General features: G+C 41.7%; 1 protein-coding gene across 2 annotated transcripts in view; it reads right to left on the minus strand.

The window, feature by feature from the left end:
* The window catches only part of RABGAP1 (RAB GTPase activating protein 1), a 139,996-nt gene that overhangs the window by 14,517 nt on the left and 106,796 nt on the right, over nt 1–18,683 (minus strand). For both annotated transcript variants that reach the window (XM_019658789.1, XM_019658788.1), the window contains 5 exons: nt 16,336–16,410; nt 13,531–13,656; nt 12,749–12,892; nt 10,437–10,478; nt 10,061–10,189 (listed from right to left, as the gene is read on the minus strand). In XM_019658789.1, the coding sequence (XP_019514334.1) occupies nt 10,061–10,189; nt 10,437–10,478; nt 12,749–12,892; nt 13,531–13,656; nt 16,336–16,410 (516 nt within the window). The remainder of the gene's footprint in view (nt 1–10,060; nt 10,190–10,436; nt 10,479–12,748; nt 12,893–13,530; nt 13,657–16,335; nt 16,411–18,683) is intronic.

An 18,683-nucleotide genomic window follows, 5' to 3' on the forward strand; every position in this document is an offset into this window, starting at 1 on the left:
CATCACCGCCACCACCACCATCACCACCACCCCCACCACCACATCACCACCACCACCATTTATTTAGCTCATACCAGCACTGCTGCAAGGTGCTTTAAATCTGTGACCTCACGTCACCTCTACAAGGTACAGTATTATCCTCATTTTATACATTAAGTTAACTAAGGTATAAGGAGGCTGTGTGACTTAGCCAAGGTCACTCAGGTAGGGACTGGCAGATCTGGGATTTGAACTCAGGCAGCTAAATTCCATCCAAAGGCCAAGCTGTAGCCACCTCACTATCCTACCACCTATATTACCTTTACTGTCTGCTAGCTCCTGTGCTGCTTTCAAATAGGCATTGCTCTCTCTGTCCTTAAAAACACAGTTCTCCTGACCACTCTACTTAGCTGCTTTTCCACCCTGTCAAACTAATGACCTCTTTCTCTCAAGCTTTTCTTAACCAACCATTGCAAACCACAGGTCTGTACCTTTCACTTCCATCACTTCATGGCCTCTCTCTCTCCTCGCTCTAAATCAAGCTTTTGCTCTGACTACTCCACAGAAAGTACCCTCCTGAAGTTCACAAAGTGGTTTCTTTTTCTCACTCCATCCAGGGGGTTCTACTTCTCCCCAAATAGACTTCAAAATTCCTTGACTTTCAGGCTTTAACGTGACCAATCCACTCCTCTCGCTCTAGGGCATCTCTTCTCATTCTAGTCTCTGAGAGCTCTCCTACCTAACAGGTCCCCCCCCACCCCACCTTTTACTGGTTAACCCTTCTCTTTCTTCAATCTAGACCATAACCAAGGGCAATCCTTCAAGATGCAACTCTTAGCCTTTTGTTTGATTCCTTCCTCTAAACTGCTAACCCATTCTTCTTTGGCGTTTTACATTTCTAAAAATTATGAAATATAAGAAACAGAAAAGTGATAAAACAAATATATGCAATTTAAAGAATGACACAAAGTTAACACTCACCCCTTCCCAAAGCTTCAATAATCAGCACTAATTTTAGTCCCCTGTTTCAGATAATTAGGAATCTCAGAACTAGTCCAGTCAACCTTCCCTACTTTATAGATGAAGAAACTGAGACAAAGAGAGGGGATGGGATCGGCCCAAGGTCACAGCATGCTGGCGTCAGCGCCTCCACCATTCCTTCTCCACCTCACTCGCACTGCCCGGTGTCCATTGTCCACTGACTCTGTGACACCTGTACCTGTCGGGATGTTTACAGGTCTGCCTCAGTCAGAACTTCTTCCTGGAGTCTGGCTGCAGCCCAAGGGGAGGCAGCCAAGAACACAGCACTATGCCCCGGCTGCAGTCTACAGAAAGATATCCATTAAACAGTGGTGTGAGGCCACAGCGGGAGAGTGACATCTTTAAACTCAGATCTTCTGCGGTTTAAGGCCAATGCCAGGGTAAAAGTTTATTGTATATGTGATTCACAGAGCAAGCGCCTAAATAAAACATCTGTGTGATCAGTAAATTTATAAATAATCCTGACCTATCAATAGTAGAGCTCAGAGAATAAATGAGGCTTGTGGGCAGCCAACAAACACTTCCTCCCACTACTCTTTGCTCTCAGTCTGGGTAAGTGACAAGGAGGGCAGTGGATAAGAGGCAGCTCCCCTCACTGGTTTATAAAAAGTAAAACAAAACCTGACAGCAAATTCTATAAAACATTCTTCCAAATCCTCAGGATTCTCTAACTTTTCATTCTCATGCTGGGGTACGGAAGAACTACCATTTTCCCCCCATAAATATACACTTTAAAAGGCTAATTACAACACGATTTCTTCTACATTTCATTATCCCTTATTATATGCGTAGCTGCCTCATTCTCAGAGCAAAGGGCTGGTTCTCCCTCCGCACTGCAATGGGGTTAACAGTGACCCCTGAGAAGCGCCAGACCCTTCACACACGTTATCTCACTGGGTTCTTACATTGTAGTAACAGGATACAGGTGTTTCTTTATGTGTTTCCCATGTTTTCCAGGTGTTGTGCATTGGGCATACATCATTTTTATAATTAAGTAAGCTAAATAAATGCTGTTTAAAAATAATTCTAATTATTCTGGACTTCTAGATGACAGTCTCCATGTGGTTCTAAATCAGTCCTCAGGGGTCTCCCTGCAGCACTGAACCCAGAAAAAGCTCCACCATCTTCCGCAGAGCCTGCTGGGTCCCGAGTTCTGATTTCTCGACCAGCTCAGGCTCCCTTCACATCCCTCAGCCTCACTGGTTCTCAGTCTCTCTTTTCCTCCCTCCCTCCCTTAAACATCTTACGCCCCAGCCCCACCACAAATAAAAAAAAGAAATAAAAACAACACCGCTTATAATGGTTTCGCAGCTGATCCTGACTTTTGAAGCATGGGTGGCTGCAAACCGGAGCCAATTAATTCAGGCTGCCTCTGAGGCACAGGCTCCACAAAAAAGACTGATGCCTGATACCTCAATGGGGAACCTGAGAAGTACCGGCAGCAACAGCACCATGGGAAGCCTCTCTATGAGACCAGCACCCCATTATCCATGCCTTCTCTAGGTCAGAACTGTGTCTTACTCATCACTGTACCGTGCCTGTGCACAGAGTGCCAAAAATGCTTGCTAACTCAATAAGAGAGGAACCCCTCTTTTTTACACCGACCTTTCTTCTGAATGCAAATGGCAACCTAAGTGAACGCACACTGCGAGCCTGGCCCTCTTTCTAGACAATCCCACATGCACTTCACCTCCATTCACCCTTCAGATCAGAGCTCCAGGATGGCTTCTTTAGTGAACCTTTTCCTGACACACACTGCCCCTATCAGGCCAGGACATTCGTTACACGTTCTCACAGCATCGAGTCAATTCCTCCATGGCATCTGTCCAAGTTCACTGATTTATTTATGTGTTTACTCGACGGTCTGTCTTCCCACTAGGAAACAGGCCACCTCCACTTGCTTACCAGTGCCTAGCCCAATGCCTGGAACATAATCCAGGCTCAATAAACAGATGCTGAACAAGCCAAAGCCAATGGCCTTCCTTTTAACCTAATCAGGATGCAGCAGGTACATTTATTTACCCACCAGGTGAGCGTGACTATGCGCAATGTTCTTCGCTGGGCGATACAGAGATGTGTATAGATCACAACATGCAAAGTCCATGAGAACTTTACTCATTGTAAATTCCTAATGCCTGGCACACAGTAAGCATGAAAATACCCAATGAGCAGACATAGCCCCCACTCTTAAAAGTCCAAGGTTTATTTCATCTGTCCTTACTTACACCAGTAACATTTTCATTGAATTCAGGAAGCAGGGCAGCTGTGGAATCAGCCCCAGAGCTCTGAATCCCACCCACGGTAGGCTGACTTCTATCAGAGGGCTGTGGAACTCACAGCTTGACACACAGTAGTATTTTTGTCCTCAAAGAGGATTAAATTTGAAATCTGTTCTGTTTCAAGGTACTTCTGGGGGTTAAAAACGCTCATAGTTTCCTGGGATAAGAGTGAGTTTATAATTTAGGTAAAACCATTTTTTTTTTTTACCCCACTGCAATTAGTACAGAGATTCTTAACACTGTTGGGAACAGGACCATTCTGAGAATCTCCTGAGAGCCATGGTTCCCAGAAAAACACTGTCCACATAAAGAGCACGGAACTGCCAGCTCTGCCCCACCCCACCCCACCCCAGCAATAAAACGTTCTCCATACCATTTCAGAGGACTCATGGGCTCCCTGAGGCCCACCTGTAGTCACTGGTTAAGAAACCTTAGATTAGAAAGCAAAGACTTGGAATATGCCAGTTTCATATTCTGGTGGAAGTACAAATTTAGTCCCAAATTCCTCCCCTTGGTCACTCACTTGTCATCAATCTGTCACAGGAACTGGGTAATGCTCTCTCTTAAAACATGTGCAACTTGCCCTGGAAAAGGTGGGCCCTGACGAAGGTCCACACAGATGGAGAAAGAGTGGCTGCTGACTCGGGGGGGAGTGAGGTGGGACAGTCTGCAGGTGGACAGACCAAGACTTGCGTCCTGGCTCGGCTGACGACCTGCTGTATGACCAAGGTCGGGCTGCCTTACCTCAGCCTCGGCTTCCTCATCTGTGCCAACCCCAACAGTCCTTATGAGGGCAACTGTTATGAGGATCACAGGATATAAAGCATATATTATAAAGAGCTCAGAAGCGTCTCCCGCACACAGTGAGGTCTTTTTAATGAAGAGTAGCTATTCCTTGTTATTAATATTACCATCTGCATTCTTGGCCTGAATCAGAGGCCCAACTATCCTCTGAATATGTGCTGTAAACAATGAACCATTTAAACAAAGTCCATTTAACACAGAAAAGCAGGAAACAGGTTGCTAGCTTAAGAAACTGTTGCAAAGGTCAGAACCCCTGTAGGCTGGAGTCACAGGAGTCTAGCGATGGTGGGAGGTTGAATGTCAACAGCTCCGCACGGCAGGGCTGAAAGATGTTGTGCGGGTGAGCAGGTGGGTAGGACGAGAGCCTGACCCAAAGTCCTCATTGCTAAATAAAGAAACCTGACCCACGTCCATCTTCCTTTTGTAGAAGGTTTGGGGCAAGAACTTCACTTTAGTTTATAATTAAAAGAACCCGAGATTTACACAGGCCTATCAAGCTAACAAGACACCTCCACACCTACTGTTTTATTTCATCCTCCAAATAGCTTTCTGAGGTGGGGATAACAGGGGTGAGCACCCTCACTGAACTGATGGGGAACTGAGACCTAGATAGGTGAGGTGACTTGTCTGAAGAAAGATCACTAAATTCAGTTAGGCATTCTGGTTCTACCATCAGAGTACTTTCCTAAAATGCAAGAAGCAAATTAGTAGTGGAGAACCCAAACACAGATAAGGACCAAGGGAGACCAGCTTATTAAAATAAAGTAAGAAGGTAGTGACACTGCTGTCCTTGCGACACTGGCAAAATTTAGGGTACACTGCAGAGGAACAGCAGCCACTCAGAAGTTTTGCCATGAAATCCAGTTCTAAAAGGTAAGAAGTAAAACTATAGCCTTGTCTAGCTAGAAAGGAAACTGAACTTAGGTACAGTATAAAGAGAGTAAGTTTCAACACTGACACAGAAACTAAGTTACCAACCATTATACGACAAATGTCACCAAAAAGGGGCCAATACAAGTGTCTCTTGTCCTATTCATCCAATCCCTCATTTACTGTAAATGTAAAGCACATTAACAATAAGCGTTGACTTTAGAGCCTGAAATTCCTGGGATCTAATCCCTACTCATCACTTACGAACTTTATACCCTTTGGGAGTTTTCTTCAATTTTCTAAGCTTCAGTGTGCACATCTGTAAAATGACCTCACGTGGTTACTAAGGACTAATTCACTACGTGCAGACACTGGTAGATTCTGTGAACACATCAGGAAAAGGCTGATGAAGTCACTGCAATGACAGAGCTTAAAATCCTAACACACATTAACTATACAAGTGATCGGAGCACAGAATGAAATTCAAACTAGTGTTGCTTTTAGCTCATGAAAAAAAAATCTCCCAAGGGCAAATATTCCCAAATGCCAAAGGGTTTTCTATTTCTCCAAATAGCAAATGACTAGGATTACATTAATTTGGAGATACTGCTATTTGAGTTTTGTTATAATGTCTTTTCTTACAGGCTGTTTGAAGTCTAGCACTTTAGCTTTATACTTGAAATAACAAAGTCCAATGGTTTTCCAATTGGAAAACAATGGTTCAGAACTTCCATTTCACCTTTGGCAGGATTCTACAACGAAAGGGTCAAGTCTTTAGGTTTGATCTAAGAGACGCACTGAGTCATCTATTTTAGCATGGTTCCTGCTTCTTCTAAACTAGACCCACACATCTGACTTGTTCTCTAAAATCCCTGTAGAGATATAAGGAAACAGTTGCTCTCATATACTTCTTGAATCAAAAGTTTTAAAGGCCTAAAAATGATTTTCCCCCATTTCTTCCCCTCTAAAGACAATGCATAGCACAGTTATGAGTATGAAGGGGTTGTGGAGCTCCTAAGATCATTTGCAAATTCCTGGGACAATCTATTGAAAGTGAAATTCCTTTTAGACCTTGTATCAGAAGTGGAAACAATATTTCTGATTCAGGGTACTGACCCATAAAGGAAGAGAAATTCAATGGACAGCTAAATTAGTTTGGATGTATGTTGTTAACTTTTAGATTAAGAGCAGGAGATCTGAAACTCCTCAAAAAATAAATATTTCAGTCCCATAATAAACTAGGGAGAAGGAGGGAGACGACACCGAGAAGTAAAAGGGCTGTAAAGAGAGAAATTAAAGAGAGGCAAGTAATGGATCGACACAGAGACAGAATTACAGAGAAAAAGACGGCACAGGGAGGAAAATGGAGCTTTATGAGTAGCACACCATCTTGTGGCCATTTCAGGTACTGCCACGTAAGACGCTCCTGCTGCAATCCTGCAAAGTGAAGAGGCAGTGGGATGGAGAGGAAAGCACTGGGAATGGATAGTCAGAAGGCCTGGTTCCATGAGGGCACGTCACTGCCCAGCCAGTACCAGCTGGGTAAGTCACCTGACTTCTATAAGCCTCAGTTTCCACACCTGATTCGCCCTAACATACCTTATAGGGAGCTGTGAGGGAGAAATGAGATACTGACAGAAACAATACAAACACCAGAAATTACAACTTTATAATTGTTAAAACACAACAACAACAACACAAAAGTAGGTATCTGCTTCCTGGACTGGCATGTGAGGCAAAGTATGCCCAATTCCCACCTTAATCAGGAAGTATAACTTGCAAAAATAAGCCACAGTTTTTTGAAAAAATTAAAGAATGGCATTTCTTTATATCATAATGGAATGGCATTTAATGAGTTACAGAGCCAATGTTTCGTTTCTAAATTCTACACCCAAAAGTTCAAAAGCTAGTTTCTACACCAGCCACACAGCAGGAACCCTGTTTCCATGTCTAGTGGGCTCCAAATCCCCAAGTGATGACACGACTCCCTGTGTTGACAGAGACACTCCTGCCTCAGGCAGCCCACATAGAGCAGGGCTTGCCAAGGGTTTTCTTATTTTTGAGCTGGCAGATTATCACTGTGACTGAGCTTCGCTGCCGATAACTGGCTCAGCTATTGCCTCTACCTCCCGCCTCCACATTTGCCGGTCTTAAGTATAGCTGCCAGAGTACAACTGACCATCACTAACTAAACTGTACATATTACACCCCACCTTTGAGCAGAAAAATCTCATTCTCTCATGTCCTAGAGAATCTGTAGGCTCTCCATACTGTGAATCAATTTCAAGAAAAACTACCATCTTTCTCACTCAAAACCATGTGCAAGTAGGGGAATCATCCAAAGTGCACCCGAGCCATGCAAAGCTCTCCAGGGCCAGAAGCAATTACGTGTCTAAGCACAAAATGTGTGTGCTGTGCAGCTTTGTCTGCCTAAATGCCTTGAAAGCGCAGGCAAGAAAAAGAAGACATTAGACACCTTCCACCCGGAGTAACGAAGTAAAGGGTCCATATATTATTAAAGTGTTTCAAGCTAATGAAAGCTCCAAAGGTAAAAACCTTCAACTGGAAAATATTTTTAAGCCTTGCCCAAATCCACGTTAACTCTTCTTTATAAAACACTTGGTAGAAACTCAACAGCATACTGATTTATTCACTCATTCAACCAACATTTACACGCCATATCCTGTTCTTGTGCTGGGGATTCAGAAGTAAACAAAAGATAAAGTCCCCTCTGTCACAGGCATAATTCCAGTGTGTGTGTGTGTGTGTGTGTGTGTGTGTGTGTGTGTGTGTGTGCGCATGTGCGCGCACGCACATGCATGTGTGGAATTAATAATTAAATAAACAAAATAACGTGAAGTAGTTTAAGTGTTATGCGGAAAATGAGACAGGGGAAGGAGATGAGGGTTGGGGGGAGCTGCTACTTCAGACACTGTGGTTAGAGAAGGCCTCTCTGATGGCATGACATTTGAGCCTAATACTGAATGAGGTAACAGTGAAGCCACACAGACATTGAGGAGAAAGTTACAGGCCGAGACCCGCCAGGAAAAGGCCAACGCAACGGACATGCCTGGCCTGCTGGAGAAAAAGGAGGCCAGGGTGTCTGCAGTGGAGAGAGCAGGAGATGAAATCAGACAGGTGGCAAGAGGCAAGATGGTGCCAGGCCTCACAGGCCAAGGCGAAACCTCCAGTTGCATTCTGAGCTGAGAAGCCATGAGCGTTTTAAGAAAAGGAGAGATGGGATAAGAAAAGCCTTGGAGGAAACCGCTGTGAAAACAGGAAGACCGAGGCGTGCACTGGAGGATTTCGGGAGAGAAGTAATGACGATGGTCACAGCAGGGGGTTAGTGATCAAGGAAGCTGGAAGTGATCTAGTCCCAGACACATTCTGATGTCAGGGCGTGGCTGTGCAGAATGAAGATGCATGCTGAGAAAGAGAAGTTAAGCATGACATCAAGCTTTCTGGTCTGAGCAACCAGACACCACAATCTAAGATGGGGACATTGAGAAAGGAACAGGTTTTGGAAGGAAGAAATCACAAGCAAGTAACAGGCAGCATCCTCCCACGTGCTGAGCCAAGTTGAGGTGGAAAGACTGACTCGAAGAACCTCAGAGCTCACCTGGCTCTCTGCTCTGTGCACAAACCCATCGTCCATGAAAATGTCACTGAAAAGGATTTATACCTGCTTGAAAAGCCAGAGGGGAAATACTCCTAGTACTGGCCAGCGTTTCCTGAACTCCTACTAGTCTCCAGGCACTAAGGTACTGTCGTTAATCCTCATATGTACAAGCACTTAACCACAGCGCCTGGCACATGACGAAGTATATTAAATGTTATCTATAGTACTTGTGAAGTATGTCACATTTTACTTGGAACCATGACTTTAATGATTACTTTCATTTCTTTTTTTTGTTGTTTTTGGGAAAACCCCCCATTCACTTAGTCTTATGATTTCTATTGTTTCTTGGGCTAACAGGTCGTTTTCGTATCTCCCCTTTCAAAACCACAGCAGCCATTCCAAGGTCTTCACTTACGCACAGAGGTTCCAGTTTTCAGCCGCCTAACATCATATATGTCTGTCTGTGTGGGTGTTAAAGCTTTCATAGTCGTATCTCCTGAGACACTCTTTTATCAATCCATACACACGAGCTTTGAGCTACTGTGTTTCGGCTACCTGGGCATTACTCTTTTTTTCTTTCAAGTTCATCCAGGTATTTAAACATTTCTTGGGTTGTATTTTATTTAGCATCTCCAGTGTTTAAAGAAGTTAGCGTGCGTTAGCTCAGTCTTGACGCAGAACCAGAACGAGCAGTCCAATGTTCCTTTACGAAAGAGGAAACTGCGCCTTACATGAAGTAACTCTGAATTCGGGTCTTTCCCATGCCAAGTCCGCGCTCTGCTCACTGGACAATCACCCTGACACACCAGTCCCAGCTCTGCCCTTGGGGTCACAGAAAGTCAATGTGCCAGGCAGTCCCCCATGTACCCAATAAGGATCTGAGCGCAACTATTTCTTCTGTCCTCATTTGCCTCTACCTGAAAATCCCAAACTAAACTCCTTCAATTACCTTTTCATGTTCTATAAAAATGAAATGTTACTATAACATGAACACGAGGAGATCCCATATTGTTTTACCTTAAAAAAACTGCACAAATCATAAATGCCATTGAAGTGAAAAAACTGAGTGGTTTCCTTCATGTACTACTAGTTTCATTTTAGGGAATTTCTGACCATAACAACAAATATTGAAAGTAAAAGGACAGCACAGGAGAAATCATGAAACCTGAGTTCTGCCACCAAGTAGACGCATGACTCTAGGGGGCTACAACTTCTTTGTGTTTTGGTTTGTCTTCCAAATAAGGATAATAATTTCTTTCCTGGAGTTGAAAGGTTGGGAGAGGCCATGAGATTTAATGCACAGAATATACCTCGTACCTCCTAATACATATGAAAATATTTAGAAAAAAATAATAGAATACAAAAAACCCCTACTATTATTAATGTATTATAAATGTTTATCATTTGATCAGGAATAGTGAGATATTAACTGGAAAAAACATCTAAATTAATGCAAAAACTCTTTTACCTTCATGTTGCAAGCTAACTCCATTAGCTTTTTTGCATTTTCTTCTGAGCGGTATCTCTTAGGAAGCTGAACCCTGAAGAACTTCAAGGCACCTTCAAAGTCTGTCAACAGCAAGTCATCCTTGGAAGTCTTGAAGAAAGAAAACACAAGCACGTATAGAAAGAGCTCCTTGCTAGGAAGATGCACAAGAATCACTTTATAATCCCAGCACCTTTATAATCCCCAGAAGACACTTCTGAGCCTTTGCCACAACCACGTGCACATATCCACTGTCAGGGACAATATTAGAGCACAGTGGCTGCTTAGATGGAGATTAAGACCAAGATATCGCAAGAGCTGAACAGAGAATGCCAGATAATTCAGTATAAATGTGTACCTTTAATAATCCAAGGGCGACATTAAAAATTACACTTATTCCCTAAAAGAGAAAACACAAAACAACATTTTCAGTGTTTATATCTGGATTATTAAGCCATTTGACCCCACAATTATAGAGCAATTGTAAAAACTTAATTAAGAAATGGAGTATCTTAAAAATACCTTAGAAAATAAAAATTACAGAGCGACGCTGAAGAACCACTTAAAGCCAACCCAGGCCTCCATTTTTCTGAGAGAAGAACTTTCCTAGCCCTCTTCTCACATTCAGCAAGAAAGAACACTTTCCCAAAGTATTCTATGCTTTCAAACCAAGATATGAGGCTCATAAAACTGTGATTGGGAAGAAACTCCTAGTGGGCTTTTTCTTTATTTTGTGCCGCCCACTCCAAGTACTACAGTCAGTCTGTCTGTCTGTGAGCCCCGCATCCAGAACTGAGTCTGGTCAGGGCTCCCCGCAATCTGCCTCCCTCCATCTAACAATTCTGGAAATGCTGGGGGCAAAGGACGAATGAGGAAAAGCAGCATCTGTTGATCAAGTTAAGCTATGTTAAGTTCTGAGTTCGGTTTCCATAACTAATATTCTTCCAAGGTCTTTCTGAGCTAATCAGTGTGAAAAGTTTATGTAAATCACTTAGAATACTATTGGGCCATAACTACTTAACAAATTGTTGTTTATAGTAGTGAAAAACTGGACAACTCCAAGGTCTGAGGTTAGGAATTGTTTACATAAATTATGGTATATCCAAATAATGGGATTTCTGACAGCAAGTAAGAATAATAGTACATTTGGTAATGTGACTTCTTATGTTTCAAGCTTAGATTTTTCTATGTTTTACATATGGCTAAGATTAAGCAAAAAGGATGGCAGATTTGTATACAGATGGTTCAAGTATATGAAATGAAGGTTACCAAACAGTATATATAGCATAATCACATTTTAAAATATATATAGACCCATAATGTATATTATTACATAATATTCCATATAGAAAAACTATTCCGTATAGAAATTTTACATGCACATATATGAACACAAAAAAAGGCTGAAAGACTATACACCAAAATGTTGAAAGTAGTTACCCTCCAGACAGTGGGATTAGAAGTATCTTTAAATCTTTTTTGCTGATACTTTCTACAGTTTCTATAATAAATATATATTATTGTTGAAATTAGTTATTTTTTTCCTAAACACACACACAACCTCCCGAAACCCAAAACTATGCTGTGGCAAAGACTGGTATTTATTCTGATATCTACTTTCTTTTGTAGGAACAGAACCCCCACCCACTCCCAACAGCTGATTTTTGCCAAGCTTAAAAACAAAATCTCTCTTGCACATAGGTGTGGTCATGTACCTAAGTTCTGGCCAATAAGAGGAAATGTAGGTGGAACTTCCAGAAAGTCTTTTAAAAGGAGGGCATACACTCTCTCCCATGCCCTCAACCTCCCAGCTTAGCTACAACTTGGTGGCTAGAAGTCTAAGCAGCCATAAGGGTGAGTCACACTACAGGAAAGGCAGGTCACGCCAACCTTCTCACTTCGTTTACGTAAGAAACTCACCTCTGCTTTATTAACCACTGTTGTTTGGTCTCTCAAAAAATTCAGACCAGGGGTGGCTGAGTGGCTCAGTTGGTTAAGAGCACGAGCTCTGAGCAACAGGGTTACCAGTTTGATTCTCACATGGGCCAGTGAGCTGTGCGTGAGCTGAGCTGCTGCTGAGCCGGTGACAGCGTGTGCTCTTAGCAACAACAAGGTTGCTGGTTTGACACCCGTATGGGATGTTGGACTGCCCCCCCCCCCCCCCCGTGACTAAGATTGAACACAGCACCTTGAGCTGAGCAGCCACGAGCTACCTATGGGTGGCCGATGGCTCAGTGTGCAATCAGGTTGCTGGTTCAACTCCCGCATGGGATGGTGGACTGCACCCCCCCAACAACTAGACAAAAGCAGCGACTGGACTTGGAGCTGAGCTGCACCCTCCACAACTAAGACTGAAGGACAACAACTTGACTTGGAGCTGATGGGTCTTGGAAAACCACAATGTTCCCCTCCCCCAATTCCCCAATAAAAATCTTAAAAAAAAAAATTCAGCCGAACCTAATACTAACTAATATAAATGTCCATCATGTTTGTTGCCAAACAGCACCTTGAACAAAACGTGATCATCAGCTTCAGCTGGAAGCAAAAAGAGTCACTTAAACCTGGATTTTTCTGGCACTGAAATAAGCTGAGAAGAAAAAACTCAGCCTTGACAGCTGACACGGAAGGACACTGCAACAGCGCCACAGTGCCAGAGCCCCTGATACGTACCTCACATAAGAGCAGGTCGATGATGTGGAAGACCATGTAGAGAGGGAATTTGGCGGTGAAAAGCGTAAGAAACCACTGGGACGCGTACATGTGTGCCTCAAGGCTGATGTCCAGGAAGTGGCTGTACAGGTCAGGAACGTATTCCTGCAACAGCAAACTCACTAGTTTTAGGCACAGAGGCAGCTGTTCGGCTCCCTCCTAGGAGGCTCATAAATCTGACAGGAATAGACCCCAAAAGTCACATATTTGTGTTTTTCTAAAACCCTCCAGTTCTCAGAAGAACACTTATCTGGTATTAAACTGGCTCTTGGCTCTCTTTTCCAGTCCACAAACTAGCTCTAAAGGGATATCCCCCAAATGGTGACAAATATTTGGAAAGACAGTTTTTTCTTTCCAAGTTATGAAATGTTTGGGAAAGTTTGTTTCACTTTTGTTATGAAAGTCCTAACCAGTCAGCTTCAGAGCCTTTGAGACTATTTTTTGACTGAGGCTGCTGTGTTAAAGGACCCTGCAAAGTCATCTGACATGTTTAGTGTTTATGAGATTGAAAGCCCAGCTCACACCATCAGGCCCACGCCTTATTAATCTGGCATCATCATCACATAGCGAGAAATGAAAACAAAACAAAACAAAACAAAACAAAACAAAACAAACCCGTCCTGAACCCTGGGTGGCTAAGGCCATCACCACTGCTCCCTGCACCATTTCATCAGTCTACTTCTCAGTCCTGCATGCTAACTGGCAAATGCACAAGGTTTCTTTCTGTCTTTCCTTTTTTTTACCTGCATGAGGCGCTCCAACTGGTAAAATTTGCAATGCAAATCTTCAAAGTTTTGCTTGAAAAGTTCCCTGAGACCATAGTCAAACATGATCTTGACCAGAACACTGAATGCCTGCTCTTCAGGCATCTGTAACAGACAGGGAATGGGGGGGGCGGAATCACAAAACATATACAGACGTTCTCAGTATATTAAACTCATCCTTCTACTCTCTTATATGGACACCAGGACATTCAGTGGAATGCAGTAACTCAGGCCTGAAGTTATGCTTTACAACATTCATTCACTCAGCTAAGAACTATCTAACGATGCCCACTCTATGTCAGACACTGTTCCTGTGCTCTGGGAGCTCACTGACCACCAATACACAGCAACTGTGACATGAATTAGGTTAGAAAGATCAGTGAGAACACAAGAGCCAGAAAGCCCTGAGTCTGCCTGGATGAGAGACAGAAAAAGGCTTTGCCGGGAAGATGGGATGTGAACTGAGTAGAACAGGCCGATACATGAGCATAGGTTTCATCGTTCGTTCCCAAATCATGAGACCTTGTTAAATCATTTTACCTCCTCAGCTGCTATTTCATTCTAGTAAGAACGTTTTTCTTCTTCATTGTTGTTAAAAACATAGCTAGTTACAGAAAAAAACTTAACGTATTATTCTAAGGCTTGCAGCAATGCTGAAAGTACTACAGTTAACACTTGCAATAACACTTAAAGTGCTACAGAAATCCTACTTCACTTGTATTTACAGATGTTACCCACTTAAAACAATATCTACGCCTTCCACAGCCTTATAGAAAAATATTTCCCTGAGAACCTGGTAAAATGTCTCGTTTCCAAAATAGAAAAAAGGCATTGGAAATTTTATTTGAGGATTGGTGACTGCAGCAAGCCTTTAGAATGTCAAGGTGAGTAGGCTTCTTCTGTGAAACAAGATGACGGAGGTGGGCTAGGCACAGACATCACTGGGAATAAAGCAGAGCTCAAGAGCAGATCAGATTAATCACTAAATGAGAAAAACATAGCAAATTATTATTGGGAAGGTAAGGATTTGGGCAAAGGACCAGACCTTTGAGGTCACGAAAGGCACTTTCACTCTTGCACGTGCCGAGGGAGACCTGGTCTGACCCAGGGGGCATGTCTGACATTAGGCAGCACATCTGCACTCACTCTGCAACAAACATTTATCTTAACATGACGGCAAGCAGCACAGAGTTCAAATTAAGACACTAGACTTGATTGGAAAACCCATTTTAAAGGGCTTGTGATACTTATATGGGGATAAATGTCCTTGGACTGCAGTTGAGAACACAGACAAACCACACAGCCTTGTGAGACTTTGAGATATAAAACCTAATTAAAACAAAAATTTAAAAGCTTTATCTGTAGATGTGTTAATTAGCTTGTGATAATCATTTCACAATGTATGTATATCAAATCATCGTGTTACTACATACACACACACACACACACACACACACACACAATTTTTATTTGTCAATTATTCAAGGTTACCTCCCCAGAGAAGCCTGGAATCTATATAAATATGGCTCCCTTGTTATAATCTTGCATCAGACTTTTTATTACTATGTCTTCATAGTGCCCTTGAAATTAAAAATGATGAACTTGTGCTTCACTAACTTTGTATCCATGACGGGACCATGTCCCCATTGTTCTCTCCTGACCTCTAGCACAGTACAGACTATAACAGGTGCTCAAAAACTCTCTGCTAACATCACCTGTGTGGTATTTTTGCCAAGCATTTTAGCTTGAATCATGAGGAAATGATCAGACAAATCAAGAATGTAGGATGTTTTTTACAAGCAATTTGCTGAAATTTTTCAGAATTGTAAATGGTATGAAATACACAAAAAAAGCAAGCAGATAATTTAGATTAAAAGAATAAAGAGAAATTACAACCAAATTCAATGCTTAAATCAACCAAATCCAATTCACTGATTTGGGTTAAGGAAAAAAAACTATAAAGGGCTTTACTGAGTAAACAATTGGGGAAAACTGAACATGGACTGTGTGCAAGACAAGACTGAATCAGTGGCACTTCCTGGATGTTACTGTGCTGTTACAGTTATGTTCTTAGGAGATACATGCTCTAGGAGTGAAGTATCCTCACGTTTGCTATTGACTTTCAAACAAAAATTTTTTCATTAAAAAAAAAAAAAGTGTATCTGTCAATAATGAGAACTCATATTGTCTTGAAGAAAGATGATGACCTAAAATGTGTGTGTGTAAAAAAGAGGAAAAGAGAAATATGCAGAGAGAGATAGAGAAAACAGTGTAGAAAAATATTAATTAGTAAATTAGGTGAAGAGTGTATGAGTGTTCACCTTAAGATTTCTTCAATTTTGCTGTGGATCTGAAAGTTTATCAGTAATTTGGAGAATAAAGGTCTTTGCTGAATGAATGAATGAATGTCACTAAAGAAAGCCAACTTGTCAGCCTCCTTCCCACTCCAAACATAAATCCCAAAACAAATACTAATGACAGTGGCTATTTTACAGAAGGTAAAATGTCCCTAAGAGTCCAACCAAGACTAAAATAAAGTCTATCCAATCATCCCAGCAATAAAAATGAAGTCTACTCTTGTACTAGTTTTTAACACTGTCACTTATTTTCACCATGTTTCACTTCCATGATGACATTAAATTAAGGAAAAGGTTTCCAGATATAGGAGTTAAAATCCACGCCCTAGAGTCGGGCCAAAGGCAATATAAAACTACACTCAAGTCTAAAGCTAGTCTAAGCTGAGGCAGGCCAGGTCTCGGTCATCACCGAGGCCTCTTTACTCACATGGAGAAGCAGAACAGCAGCGAGAAACGACTGGCCCTGGCAATAGCCAATCTCTTCATCATACACAGAATAAGCCTGAGGGGGGGGAGGAGGAAACAAACACAGGAGGTGAAAATTAATGGAGTCACTGGTGGACCACCGCTGCTCTGTAGGACCTTGAACACAGGAACCTGGAAGAGGCTACCCACCCTCCACTGTGGCATTTTGATGATCACTGAATGATGCAAACATTTCTCTCCAATCTCATTTTTTTTCTTTACAATAAATAAAACTGTTACTGCACCACCTTCTGTTGCCAAGGAGCAGGGAAGGTTAAGCAAACACCACTTCGGCACTAAAAAAAGGTTGCCATATCTCTTTGTTTTTTCTCATGCTTTTTCCCAACTCTTCTCTGGCTGAAAAACACACTCTTCCTTCAGGCTTCAAATATATTTCACGTCCCCAGAAATCCCTCTCTTCTCTGAACTTTCTATGGTATTTGTTACACATGTATGGTGATTATAGCACTTACCACACTGCATTTTAAACGTCCATCTCATTAGATTGTGAGCTTCTTAGGGGCTGAGGCGATGTCCTAGTCAACCTAGCCAGCACCTCGCATATAGCAGGCACTCACTGCACACTGTTAATGCTATTCATATTTCTTTCTGGGAAAAAGTCTTCTGGCAAAGATGCCAAAACACAATTCTTTCCACAATGCCAGTAATAACTTTTCTGATAAGAGGAATTACTCTGAAACCATCTGTGGGTTCTTCTGGAATTCTTATTTTGTATTTTTCTTGGCGGCAGATGATTACTACCCATCTCTTCTGAGCACTATCTTTAACAGAAAATTGACATCCAACATTCCTTGTGGTTTATTCTTTGGTTCTTTAGTTGTTTTTCAGTCTTGTTTTTATGATTAATATTTATAGTTCTCATGTAAGCTGTGGTGGAAAGGGGAATTCCTATAGATTCAAGATGCTATTTCCTGTGTGACAAATTTATTTCTAGTGAAACTCCCTTTATTCTCCACTTATTTTTTGTGCCAAGGTTCCTCTGGACCCAAGAAAGCAATTTAGAATTGGGTATGTTGAGAATACAGAACATTTAACCAAATTTTATGTCAATGCTTATTAGATGAAAATTAAGTTAATAATATACATGGGTTTTATTATTAGATTTTGGTGAAACTCTAGTTTTAAAATACGTGTGTGTGTGTGTGTGTGTGTGTGTGTGTGTGTGTGTATAAAATAATCAAGCTTTCATAAGTTCAGGTAGAATTTAATATAATCTCATTCTACCCCCATTTCATCAAAGCTTACCTGATGAGGGGGCTACAGAATGAGAAACATACTTTTCCAAAGACAAGATGTGCAGAGGACTTAGAAATTATCTGTTTATAATACAACAAGGAACCACTTTGCACCTATCAAATTTGTAAAAATTAACGAGTGTTAATACCGGTGTTAAGACTGTGTTAAAAACTAGTAGTAATATATGCCAATATGGCTCCGTGCAAAGCAGTTTAACCAGTGTCTGTGGAGGTATCAACCAACAGTTGATTGGTCAAGAAAGAAAACAGACTTCAGAGTTAATGAGAGTTGGGCTGAAATCCCACAATAGTTAATGTCTAGATTGGATCTTAGACCTGTTAGTTATATTCCTTATTTGTAAGATGAGAATAATTATAGTATTTATATCACAGAGTTGATGTATTATTCTCATTCCTCTCATGTCAAATGCTCAGCACATGGGTCAATCAATGATGTACCAGGATGAAAATGTATTGAATTTCTATAGGCAGAGAATGGAAGGGAGCAGATTTTTCAAAGTTTGAAGGACTGCCTCCAGACATGAAAGTATGTGATATATTTGGGAAATGTTTGCAATATAAGGCTCATGGAGGCTAATAGAAATACGGAGAAGAAAAGGCATTTCATTAATCCATCAACATTTAACGAGCACCTACTATATGCCAGGCACTGTGCCAGGTGCTACACATGTAAACATATAAAAAAAATGATTCCTGCCCTTGAGAACTTCACAGTTCAGTAGGGAACTCTGACAAGTAAATCAACCAGATTACAGCGAGAAGTTCAATGTGGCTGAAGCATAAAGTATTTAGGGAACAAGCCAGGATATATTATAAAATGCCTTTAATGTTAAGCTAAGGAATCTAGGACCATGAAATAAACTAAGGAATTTTTATTTCATTCTGTGGGTTATGAGGATATATTAAAAGCTTCAGGGCCGGCCGAGTGGCGCGATGGTTAAGAGCTGGCTTGGGACGCCAGAGAGCCCCTGTTTGGATCCCACATATGAGGGCCAGTGACACTGCCCTCTACAGCTAAGATGCTGAACAACAG

Source organism: Hipposideros armiger, unplaced genomic scaffold, assembly GCF_001890085.2.
Source record: "Hipposideros armiger isolate ML-2016 unplaced genomic scaffold, ASM189008v1 scaffold_290, whole genome shotgun sequence".
Taxonomy (NCBI): Eukaryota; Metazoa; Chordata; class Mammalia; order Chiroptera; family Hipposideridae; genus Hipposideros; species Hipposideros armiger.